This window comes from Pseudorca crassidens, chromosome 16, assembly GCF_039906515.1.
Source record: "Pseudorca crassidens isolate mPseCra1 chromosome 16, mPseCra1.hap1, whole genome shotgun sequence".
NCBI lineage: Eukaryota > Metazoa > Chordata > Mammalia > Artiodactyla > Delphinidae > Pseudorca > Pseudorca crassidens.
This window is the reverse complement of record NC_090311.1, coordinates 34687342-34700163: the sequence shown is the minus strand read 5'-3', so window position 1 is coordinate 34700163 and position 12822 is coordinate 34687342. Positions and strand designations below refer to the sequence as shown.

The 12822-nt window shown below is 37.5% G+C and overlaps 1 protein-coding gene across 2 annotated transcripts in view; it reads left to right on the top strand.

The window, feature by feature from the left end:
- Positions 1 to 11294, top strand: part of TNKS2 (tankyrase 2) — a 62862-nt gene extending 51568 nt beyond the window's left edge. For both annotated transcript variants that reach the window (XM_067710016.1, XM_067710015.1), the window contains 4 exons: positions 2404 to 2509; positions 4565 to 4751; positions 7970 to 8126; positions 8940 to 11294. In XM_067710016.1, the coding sequence (XP_067566117.1) occupies positions 2404 to 2509; positions 4565 to 4751; positions 7970 to 8126; positions 8940 to 9002 (513 nt within the window). In that variant the 3' untranslated portion in view covers positions 9003 to 11294. The remainder of the gene's footprint in view (positions 1 to 2403; positions 2510 to 4564; positions 4752 to 7969; positions 8127 to 8939) is intronic.
- Positions 11295 to 12822: the final 1528 nt, after the last annotated feature.

The window sequence follows — 12822 nt, the reverse complement described above, 5'->3', positions numbered from 1 at the left end:
CCTTGTATACCTTCCATATTTCCAAAAATAGTCTTTAAAAAAAATGTTTTAAAGAGAGTCTTGACTGTTATTGATATCAGTTACTCTTCTCAGGACCTTTTTCAGCTTTGCTAGTTTGTATTGTTGTTGTTGAAGCTATATAGCAACCAAACTGCATACTCTACTTGAGATGCATAGTGATTTTCTATTAACTACATTGGTATATTCTTAATCATTATAAGAGTTAGAGTTATAATTAAAATGTGGCAAGTATCTTTCTAATACCTAAATTTTAAACTCAAAGGTGAACAGTATCAAATCTTTCAGCTGTGTTGTAGTACTGTTTCACAATAATATACTATTATGAGTATACTAATAGATGTCATATTTTAGAATTAGTGAATACTAAAATTATTCATTGAGATTGCTCTGTTCATACTATTTAGAAATAAGATGATATAAAACAAGAACACATTATTCAGGTGAAACGGTTATTCTTCTGGGAGCTGTATTTTATTAGTTCATATCATAGTATGACCTGAGTGACATCTTGAGATTTCTATTCATGGATATATATATAGTAATTTTTAATAAGACAAATAATTACTCCTACTACAGGCAAATATCAGTCAAGTCCCTTTTGTGTGCAAGCAGTAACAGAATGTGTAGAGGTTTGTTAAGGGTGCAGGCAGGGAAGAGAATATGTGTTTGATTTCCAAAGTTACTGAATTTGGGAGGTATGCTGTTTTCTTCCTCTATAAAGGTATTTTAATGTAATATCTAATAAAAGTTTTTTCATTGATAAAACTTTGTTCCCTTTTATTTTTAAACATTAATGAGCTCTGTTTATGCCAGTTGTGTGCCTTGATTATGTCTGTGATGGTATTTTGAGTTAATTTGAACCAAGACTAAAACCACCAGCTCCCAGATGTGTTCTAGGACCAGCAGGGGGCTGTAGCACCCTTAAATACAGCTAAGAAACAGCACTAGGATTGTAAATTTTGACAGTACTCCTAATGAAACCAGTATCCATCTTTAACTCTTCTCCAGACAAATTTTAGGAATTGGAGGGGTAGGGAGGGATAGAGGGAGTACTAGGTAGGTGTATGTGTTTGTGTGTGTGTGTGTGTGTGTGTGTGTGTGTGTGTGTGTTTGGTGTGGCTATTTCAATTTTTTTTTTAACATCTTTATTGGAGTATAATTGCTTTACAATGGTGTGTTAGTTTTTGCTTTATAACAAAGTGAATCAGCTATACATATACGAATATCCCCATATCCCCTCCCTCTTGCGTCTCCCTCCCACCCTCCCTATCCCACCCCTCTAGGTGGTCACAAAGCCCCAAGCTGATCTTGCTGTGCTACGCAGCTGCTTCCCACTAGCTATCTATTTTGCATTTGGTAGTGTATATATGTCCATGCCACTCTCTCACTTCGTCCCAGCTTACCCTTCCCCCTCCCCGTGTCCTCAGTCCATTCTCTACGTCTGCATCTTTATTCCTGTCCTGCCCCTAGGTTCTTCATAACCTTTTTTTTTTTAATTCCATATATATGTGTTAGCATACGGTATTTGTTTTTCTCTTTCTGACTTGCTTCACTCTGTATGACAGACTCCAAGTCCATCCACCTCACTACAAATAACTCAATTGCGTTTCTTTTTATGGCTGAGTAATATTCCATTGTATATATGTGCCACATCTTCTTTATCCATTCCTCTGTCAATGGACTTAGGTTGCTTCCACGTCCTCACTATTGTAAATAGAGCTGCAGTGAACATTGTGGTACATGACTCTTTTTGAATTATGGTTTTCTCAGGGTATGTGCCCAGTAGTGGGATTGCTGGGTCATATGGTAGTTCTATTTTTAGTTTTTTAAGGGACCTCCATACTGTTCTCCATAGTGGCTGTACCAATTCACATTCCCACCAGCAGTGCAAGAGGGTTCCCTTTTCTCCACACCCTCTCCAGCATTTATTGTTTGTAGATTTTTTGATGATGGCCATTCTGACTTGTGTATTTCAAATATTTTTAATTAAAAACAGATAAAGATGGTACTTTGAGCCAGATAAAGCAGGGGGGAAAGGATAGTATTTTCTTTCTTATACTTCCATACAGAACTCAGCATGTCTGATTTGGAGGTGTTTTAGTAATAATTCTAAAGTAATGAGAATGGAAGTATTTTAATCAATTAACAGTACTCTTGACCTTTACATATAGCTTTTTTCCCCTTTGTAGTTTTTTGATTTCCAAAATGTACCTATATTTCCATTTTTACGGTTGGGTTAAAGTTTTTTAGTTGACTAAAAATAACACATAATTTATATTTCAGAGAAAAGTTTTACCTTTCTTCTGGCCCTATGTGGCCCATTTTTGGATAAGATTAATTATTATGATGTAGAGATTTTATTTTTCTGGTTTCTTTTTAAAGATTCAGAAAGTTTGTAACAAGAAACTATGGGAAAGATACACTCACAGGAGGAAAGAAGTTTCTGAAGAAAACCACAACCATGCAAATGAAAGAATGCTATTTCATGGTAAGGTTCCTCTCCCCCAACCCTACCACCATCCTCCTCCGCATTTTTTGTCAGGTTTGAAATAATAATGAATCTGTATATTCCTCATGTCATTTTTAAAAAATAAATAGTATTTCTGTAAATCTTTAAATTTATATTTTTTTGTGATTTTTTTTGGCTGTGTTGGATCTACGTTGCTGTGCATGGGCTTTTCTCCAGTTGCGGCGAGCAGGGTCTACTCTTCGTTGCAGTGCGCGGGCTTCTCATTGCAGTGGCTTCTCTTGTTGAGAAGCACGGGCTCTAGGCATGTGAGCTTCAGTAGTTGTGGCGCATGGGCTCAGTAGTTGTGGCTCACAGGCTCTAGAGCACAGCCTCAGTAGTTGTGGCGCACGGGCTTTGTTGCTCTGTGGCATGTGGGATCTTCCAGACCAGGGATCCAACCCGTGTCCCCTGCATTTGCAGGCGGATTCTTAACCACTGGGCCACCAGGGAAGTCCCTGTATTTTTAACGTCTTTTTTGAGTTTTTATGTTTTACAGTGGGTCGTGTATAAATAGGATTACCATAACAGAAAAAGTGTAGAAATGAGAATGTTGACTATTCATATTTTCCCTTTTATTTTAATATAGTTGATTTTGTGTGATGATTACTCTGAAAAATGGTGTTTTACTTTTAACTGGTTGGGTGAATTAAAGTTAAAATAAGATCTGAAAATTGCCTCAGAAGAATATATGCATCCTGTTCTGACTGATTCTAAGTGTCAAGGCTACATGTAACTTCAGCGAAAAGAGCCACTGTCATTGAACCTATGGAGTTTTCTGAGAACTTTTGTTGAATTGCGAGCACCATTACTTGTCATTCTTGAAATTTCCTGTTTATGTTGCAAGTTGGTAGGTGTTGATGATTGGTGTTTCGTGTTTATAGCAAAGATTAATATAGATATTACTGTAGTGTTTATCAAGTCTTCAGGCACATTATCCATGATCGGTCCAGTCTGTTCCTTCAGTTGGCTTTGATTGCAGAAAATTTTTAGAGACTGGTAAAGTGCTATAAAACACAACATTTAAATTTCACAGTCCCCTGGAAGAATGGCTATAGCAGACTGAATTGGTATATAATATCTAAATGGTACTTCTCATTCCAATACCCTAAAAATCATCATGATAATTTCTTGGCACAGAGCATATTTATTTATGTATTGACTTGATGGTTGTAATGAATAATTTTTTCTGTTTTATAATAGAAATGGTTTTGGGTTTTCCAAATTCAAATAAGTTATTGTATTCTTCAGTATTTCTGTAAAGTGGAATTCAGTGTATTTTCCTGTCCCTTTATGAACAGGGACACTGATCTTGATGGATCAGTTAGTTGTGTTATACTGGCTTTTCCCAACCCCCAGCCTCACTCCACTCCCTGGCCTGGTACCCATGCTTAGTACCTCCTCTCCTTTGGCTAAGCTCCTTCTTGGCACACGTGCAAGGAAGGAGGAGAAAGAAGTCAATATGTAGGCAAAGAAGGAACACACCACATTTACAGTTGAAATCTGGTACTAGCAAGTGATAAAAGGCAGAGAAGTGGAAGGATAGGAGAGAAGAGGTGTAAAGAAGAAAATGAACATGAAAAGATCACTTTGGCCACTTTTGATATCTAGAAAAAGTACACAGATGTGGGCATCATTGCATGACCTAACTGCATTCAGCCTTGCCGTAAGAGGTGAATTATGAGACTCTTGGTCTGGATACGTATGAATTTGGGGCCTGGAATTTGATAACTCTAGCATTGATATTTCAGGTGATCTGTTTGTTTTTCTAGTTGAATCTGTATTGTCCTTACTTTGGCATCTGAACCGCCACCCTATTAGAAACATTCATTCATATTAGCCATTCTTCTAAAATAACTATTTATTCTAGGGTGGTGAGCTAGCTGACAGTTAACTTGTTAACCCTTGTGTTTTGAATTTGCTTTATTGTGGTGGTGGTGTATATATGTTTAAGAATTTAACTTCTAAGAGGCTTTAGCTTTTGTTCTTTTTCTTCTAAGATAATTTTAAAATGTTATGTATTTGTATGTATTTTAGGGTCTCCCTTTGTGAATGCAATCATTCATAAAGGCTTTGACGAAAGGCATGCCTACATAGGTGGCATGTTTGGAGCTGGGATCTATTTTGCTGAAAACTCTTCCAAAAGCAATCAGTATGTGTATGGAATCGGAGGAGGTACTGGGTGTCCAGTACACAAAGACAGATCTTGTTACATTTGCCACAGGTAAGAGATCACTTGTTCTCGTTTATTTTGATAAGAATCAGATAAGAACTGGTTTCAAATTTGAGAAATTTGGGGGGCACAACATTATCTCGGACAACTTTAGGAATCCAAGCTAGTCATATTTCAGGTTGCTTTTGGTCCTCTCACCAGTTCTAGTAATGGTTAATATTTATTAAATGATCTGTATGGGCCAAGCACAGTTCTACACACTTGACCTATTCAACTCATTCAATCATTAGAGCATATGGTGCTTTTAGAATATGGAATAGAAGATGTCACTGGGCATGAAAGAGATTTTATTGTGGACTATTTAAAAATCTAGTATTCAAAGGCTAAAATGGCATTACTTGTTACACCTAATCATTTCATGGCAATGTGTGAGGGAGTCTCTCTTCCAGTGTGATAGTGATCTTAATCCTCAATCTGTGATGTTACTACTCAAAAAGTTACAATAAAATACATCAGCCCCTTTAGAAAGCACATTATCAAAGAACTACTTTGTACTTCTTTCCTACTTTCAGTTACCCTGGTCTAACTCAGTTGTTAAAATCATTCAAATGACTTGGGTCTAATTGATAAAATCCTTATAGATAAATAAATTATCTTTCACCATTTGAAAAATCAAGTAAGATTAATTACTGAGGTTTATTCTATAGTTAGGACACTGCTTATAAAGACCTAGAACAGTAACTATCAAACATGAGCAAGCTCAGAATCGCCTAGACAGCTAGTAAAAACAAAGATTCCGGTGCCATGCGTCCTAAGTTGTTGATTTAGTAGGTGGAGCCCTAGAACTTGAATTTCTGCCAGTTTCTACCAAGTTCCTAGCTGATGCTGAAGCTTCTGATCACTGATGTAGAAACCCTGGAGCAGTAGTTCTCAGCTTTGGCAGCACATTGGAGTTACCTAAGGGGCTTTAAAAACTAACACCTGTGTCCCACCCTCAAGAGATTCTCACTTAATTGGTCTGGGGTCTGGTCTGTGCATGGGATTTTTAAAACCTTCCCAGCTGACATTGAAAGGTTACCAAGGGTAAAGGACTGTAGTCCTGAAGGGAAACAAAGACTGTTTATGTTTTGTTCTTGTTGTTTGCCCCCTAAATTTAGACTCACATAGGTATCTACAGTCAGTCCTCTTGGGTATGACCTCCCACCCATTTCTATTTTAGATCATAAGTTGGAATGGTTAGGAGGCTTGTAATTTCTTGAGATTCTGTAAATTGAACATTGCTACTTTTACTTGTCATATATTATCTGGAGGCTAAATAGTTCTGATTATTAGTATTAGTAGTAAGCATTGTTCGAGTACCTCTTCTCAGCTGTCTTTGGAGTAGAATGCTTGTATGTCTGGAAATAAGTTTATTTATTAACTTAAGATTTCTGTATGCTGGATTATCATGGGACTGATTGTGACTATAATAGAAAATCTATTAGAAACGCTAAGAAGGGCTTCCCTGGTGGCACAGTGGTTAAGAATCCGCCTGCCAATGCAGAGGACACGGGTTTGAGCCCTGGTCCGGGAAGATCCCACATGCCACGGAGCATCTAAGCCCATGCACCACAACTACTGAGCCTGCTCTCTAGAGCCCACAAGCCACAACTACCGAAGCCCATGCACCTAGAGCCTGTGCTCCACAACAAGAGAAGCCACCTTAACGAGAGGCCTGCGCACCGCAACGAAGAGTAACCCCCGCTCTCTGCAACTAAAAAGAAAGCCCATGTGCAGCAATGAAGACCCAAAGCAGCCATAAATATATATATAGAAAGAAAGAAAGAAACGCTAAGAAGGTTTCCATAGGGCATATTTAGAATAAAAAGTACATAGCCCGTCTTCTTTGGAGACAGAATCATCAATTAGTCCACCAAATCTCCTCTTCTCCTATATAGAAAAAAGGAAATTAGAGAAACAATGAAGTAATAAAAAGTTCATTGGATCTAAGGAAGGCCAATCATATGCCTGTGGGGAGTGGGAAAGTAATACTTAAAACTTCTGGTGAGGGAAGACCTATTTGAAGATGTGACATTTCAGCTGAAAATTGAAAAATGAATATTAGCCAGTAGAAGAGTGGTAGAATACATATCATTCTAGATGATAGAGGAGACAGTATGTCTGATGGCCAAAGGGCAAGAAAGTTTGGCCTGTGGGAAGAAAAACTAATGCTCCTGGGCATAATGAACACAGAGTAAAATTCAAGAATTTAGAGCCACTAAAAGGAATTTGGATTTTCTTCTAGGCACAGTGAGTAGCCTCTAAAAGGTTTTAAGCAGAAAAGCGATGCGATCTGATTTATGGTTTTTGTTGTTTGTTGGTTTTTTTTCCCTAAATCACTGATTGCTTGGATGGAAAATAATTTAGACAAGAATTAGAGGGCTTCCCTGGTGGCGCAGTGGTTGAGAGTCCGCCTGCCGATGCAGGGGACGCGGGTTCGTTCCCCGGTCCGGGAAGATCCCACGTGCCACGGAGCGGCTGGGCCCATGAGCCGTGGCTGCTGGGCCTGCGCATCCAGAGCCTGTGCTCCGCAACGGGAGAGGCCACAACAGTGAGAGGCCCGCGAACCGCAAAAAAAAAAAGAATTACAGTAGAAACAGAAAGACTAGTTCAAAGGCCATTGTTACAGTCCAGGTGAAAATTCAAAGGCCGTTGTTACAGTCCAGGTGAAAATTCAAAGGCCATTGTTACAGTCCAGGTGAAAATTCAAAGGCCATTGTTACAGTCCAGGTGAAAATTCAAAGGCCATTGTTACAGTCCAGGTGAAAATTTTGGTGATTTGGACTCAACAGTGACAGTAGAGTTAAGAGAAGAGAATGGATTTCAATACATTTTGAAAGTGGAATCCACGGGACTTACCTGGGTAAATGTTCAACTTTGTAAGGCACTTCATGGAAGCCCCTTAAAACCTCCTCCTCCTTCCCACTTGGGCTATGATTTGTGCTTTTGCTGGGATACAAACAGGATGGCAGTCTATATCACTTTAAGATTATTACAATCGCTATAAGATATCATTTTATAGTTAAAATAAGGATTAATTAAAGTGACAAATTCTTTCATTAGTGAGAGTAGTAGAAGACATTCTTACAAAGTTCTTTAAAGGGTAAAATGATAGAAACAATCATAAGTGTTCATGTATAAATGCATTAAAAAGCTATGTAGTGTACATAAATAAAATTGTCACGTACGACTTGTCTTCAGGGAGATCTTTTCCTTTTCACATGTTATAGGCAGCTGCTCTTTTGCCGGGTAACCTTGGGAAAGTCTTTCCTGCAGTTCAGTGCAATGAAAATGGCACATTCTCCTCCAGGACATCACTCAGTCACTGGTCGACCCAGTGTAAATGGACTAGCATTAGCTGAATATGTAATTTACAGAGGAGAACAGGTAATTCAGTTTTATTTGCTCATCTTCAAAAATGCTTTAGAGCCATACTTTAACCTCTTACTAATCTTTTAAATTGACAAGGCATATTGCCTTAAGAGCTGGATTTCTTTTTAACTCATATTTGGAAATTATTTCAGACTTAAAGAAAAATTGCAAAAATAATAAATAATAACCTTTACCCAGATCTTCCAAATGTTAACATTTTAGCATTCTCTCTTTCTCCTTTATCATGCTCTCCCTACTGTATGTGTGTATACTTTTTTTTTTTCTGAGCTGCTTGGAAGTAGGTAATAGGCATCTTTCTTTACCCTTAAATTCTTCAGTGTGTATTTCCTAAAAACAAGGACATTCCCTTAAAATTGTCAAAATCAGGAAAATATCATTAATGTAATATATCTAACCTACAGACCTTATTCAGATTTTGTCAACCATACTTTTTTTTTTTAGCTTCTGTAAAATATAATTAGCATCCTATATTTAATAGATAACCTCTCTGTAGCAAAGAAATGTATCATTCCCTCTTGCTCTTAGTGACATAGATCCAGTCAAAAGCATCTCTAGAGCGTTGTGTACTGGGGATACGTATCAGGATCACCTCAGTTATTAAAAACAAACGCATGCTTAATACTCATCCTAGACCTGCTGATTGAGAGTCTAAGGGATTGGAGTCAAGGTAAGGCTGTTTTGGGAAAATGCCCTTTGATGATTCTGATCCACAGCACTAATTTAGAACCTCTTCCCTAGGAATCCTTATAATAAGTCTCCTTTCAAAAAATTTGTTTACCAATATTTGAATTAATCTTTCTCTTCTAGGCTTATCCTGAATATTTAATTACTTACCAGATTGTAAGGCCTGAAGGTATGGTTGATGGATAAATAGTTGTTTTAGGAAACTAGCAACACTGAACCTAAAATCATCTAAGCAGCTGGTGGCCTCGTAAGTTTTACTCCTTTGCTGAGAAAAATCATCTTGTCCACAAGCCTGTGGCAAAAGGTTAAAAATGTGAAAGGATTTTAACATTCTGACTTGATAAAGCTTTAATAATGTACAGTGTTTTCTAAATATTTCCTGTTTTTCAGCACTTTAACAGATGCCATTCCAGGTTAAACTGGGTTTGTCTGTACTAAATTATAAACAGAGTTAACTTGAATCTTTTATACGTTATACATTGATTCTAACAGAAACTGTAATTCCCCTCAACAGAACTCATTTTACTAATATAGTACTGTGTTCTTTAAAACACAGTATTTACACTGAATACAGTTTCATTTGTAAAACTGTAAATAAGAGCTTTTGTACTAGCCCCATATTTATTTACATTGCTTTGTAATATAAATCTACTGTTTTAGAACTGCAGCGGTTTACAGATTTTTTTCATATGTACTGCTCATCTGTACTTCATCTTGCATCATCATGATTGAATGATCTTTTACCTTTGATTCCAGAGGCTATGTTGAGTCGTTAGCAGAGACCTTGTCACTTGGGAAGGATTGATTCATCAGATTTAATTTGCTGATGGAAGCATTTATGTCTCATTAGAAGTCTTTCCCATTTAAGAGCTTGTTTCATAAATACTCTGGGAGTTTAATTTGTGATAACTTTGTATGTATAACACACATTCCAAAGAGCTCTAACTATGATGGTCCTGATTATTAAAGACACTTCTTTACTAGCCTCAAACTCTGGGTTTCACATTGGAAAATTTTCTCATGTCATTTTGTGAAAATTAGAACAAGAGCTTCTATTTTTTAGAGAGGCTAAATCCTGCCACTGAACAATTATAGTGTTCTTTTCATGGAATGTAAATAGGAAGTTGAATTTTCAGATGTGGGAAGGGTAATCCTGAAATTTTTCCAGCCTGTTCTAATTAGCTTAAATCTAAAGGGAAAAAAATAGCAGATGGGAGTGGGTAGTTTTTTCTCTGAAGTTATTTTTCTCCTGTTCTTTTTCTTTGGCCTTACTGTTTTACTTATAGCCAGTCTGTACACCATAGGTAAGCTCAACCCAAAACCATGAAATGTAGGTGTCCCAGTTCTCTCCTGGCCTCCTGAATAGGCAGGTGCAGTGAAATGGGTGCTTCCGCTCCTGGGTTGCCTCATCATGACGTGGTACACCCACTTGGAAATAACGCTTTGTTTATGCACCACCTGGTGACCAGGCTCGTTGGGCAGCTGTGGAGGGGAATGCTATCCCATAAAATGCCATTCCTATTTTTTAACATAAAACTATCTTTTCCATGAAATATGCTAAAGCATCTTGGTACAGAGACATGAGTTACAGCTTGGCAGTCTGTTTGTTGACTGTAGTTCTCTCAGAAGTCAAGGCAAGATTGTTACCTATTAAATCTTTGTTAATGAGGCTGTTCCCCTTCACTCTCTGTACCAGTTCACATTTGTTTTACATTTTATTCGGTCTCTAAATTAACTGGGCTTTTGCAGTAACTTGTACATAAAGTGCTAGAAAATCATGTTTCTTGTCTTGAGTAAGAGTTAATCACAGTAAATGTATTGCATATCTGGAGTTGTGTTTCTATGATGTAAATTGTGATCATTTAAGAGGTCAATTCCTGACCATGAAGTGCTTTATACAGCTCTCTAATAATGGCAGATATCCTAACGTCATTCTTGGAACACAAATGGAGTATGCCAAATTTTATGTAATTTTTCAGGTTCTGGAAGCTAGGTTTTATAATTAGAAGATAATGAGATGAGTTAATGGAGTTTATATTTACATACCTTATCTCTCAACATTTAGCCCATATTGCTCACCCTATGAGTGACTCTGGAATTGCTTATCATGTAAAATCATCATGGTCTATGAGTTTACGATATTGCGGCCTGTGTTGTTTCATCTAATCCATTGCTTAATTAGTGTGTTGCTTTTCTATGAATGATTATATTGTGGTTAATATGTTAGCATGGCAATATTTCAGATAGCTTTTTGTTAGGAGCTTGGGGGGTGGTTGGGGGTGACTGGGGATTTCTTTGAAGTTTTTGCATGGAATACCTTACTTTATTGATGATGGAATTGCTTTTTCTTTTGTCTTGTGATTTTTTTTTAAGAGATTTAAATTTTTGTGTGAGTAGTACTATTATATCCATCTTGAGTGTCTTACTTGTATCACATTCCATACCCTCATTTAATTCTTAATAAACTGTTCACTTGTTTTTCTGGGTAGCATGGTAATTACTGGAATAGCATAAATGTGTTGTTGAATGGTCTTTGAGAAAATGGATTAAGATTACAATAAACCACAATTTCAGGAAAATAATGTAGTTCTGAGTCTAATAGTGATAAAGACTGCAGTTTAAAATCTGAAATACTGAATGTCGTGACCATACCTGCTCAGATGCTTTAAGATGAAAGTAGCTGTCAGACACTTTTAGACATTTAGTCTGTCCTACACAAGTTTTGGCAAACCTTAAAGCTGTTTCCTGGGAAATCTATCTTTTTTTTTTTGGCCACACCACACAGTTTGCAGGGTTTTAGTTCCCCGACCAGGGATCAAACCCGGGCCCTCGGCAATGAGAGCTTGGAGTCCTGACCGCTGGACCGCCAGGGAATTCCCCTGGGAAATCTATCTTAACTTATAAAGAGGAATAAGAATATATTTTTATATTCCGTGTCATAGAAAATTTCTTTATAACTTTACAAATCTTAAAGTTAGTAGTATTTAGTATTCTTAAAAGAAAGTATAGTAAGATAAATGTATTTTAGGTTTCAATATGCTAAGTGTCTGTGTGTGTGATCAGGTCCCTGCTTACTATAATAGGAGAATGATGGTGCAAATAATCCATAAGTCATTTGGCTTTGAAATACTTTTCAGCAGCTTTATCTTACTGCTTGATTTGGTATAATATTAAAGTGTTCGCTTGCTAGTTCCTAAGTATGCATGCCATTGTATGATGTGATCCAGTTGTTTGCAGGGTGATGAGGAGAGAAAACTTGCAAATAAATTTCCCTAAGCTTTTGTGATTAGTATTCCTGACTGGCCCTTTACCTACTGTCCTGTCCTATCAGAGGACTAGAGTAACAGAGGAAGCAAGTGGTCATATACATTCTTCACCAGGAGAACTGCCAGATTTGTGTAGAGTTAGACTGTAATGTGGCCTTTTCGCTATCTGCTGAATCTCTATCCGCCTCCTCCTTTTCATGCTTACTAGCTGAGGAAGACTGACATAAAATACTTAATGATACCTTCTTAGAAGGTTCTTGCTCTCCATATACAAGCCACCATTGTCAGAAGTGTCTTCTCCACTTTGTTATTCACCCACAGTTGTCATCATCATCACAAAAATCTGCACAAAGCCCCTCAGATGGTCTGCCAATACACTGTGGAGCGGTGCTACGCAAAAGTGGCCTGCAGGTGGGGCTGGTCTGCAACCTATTTGTTACCAGCCCATGGAGAGATGAAAACAAAAATTGAGAGGAAACTTTTATAGCAGTTTGACATTGATGCAATGTTTTAAATTTCTTTTTTCTTCTTTTTTTAAGGCCGTGCCATGCAGCATGTGGGATCTTAGTTCCCCAACCAGGGATCAAACCCATGCCCCCTGCATTGGGAGCATGGAGTTTTAACCACCGACCTGGCAGGGAAGTCCTCTTAAATTTCTTTAACTAAAATATTGGTCTGCAACAAATTGGAAATTAAGAGGAAAACAGAAACAGTAGTCCCTCACAGATAATTTGAAAGGT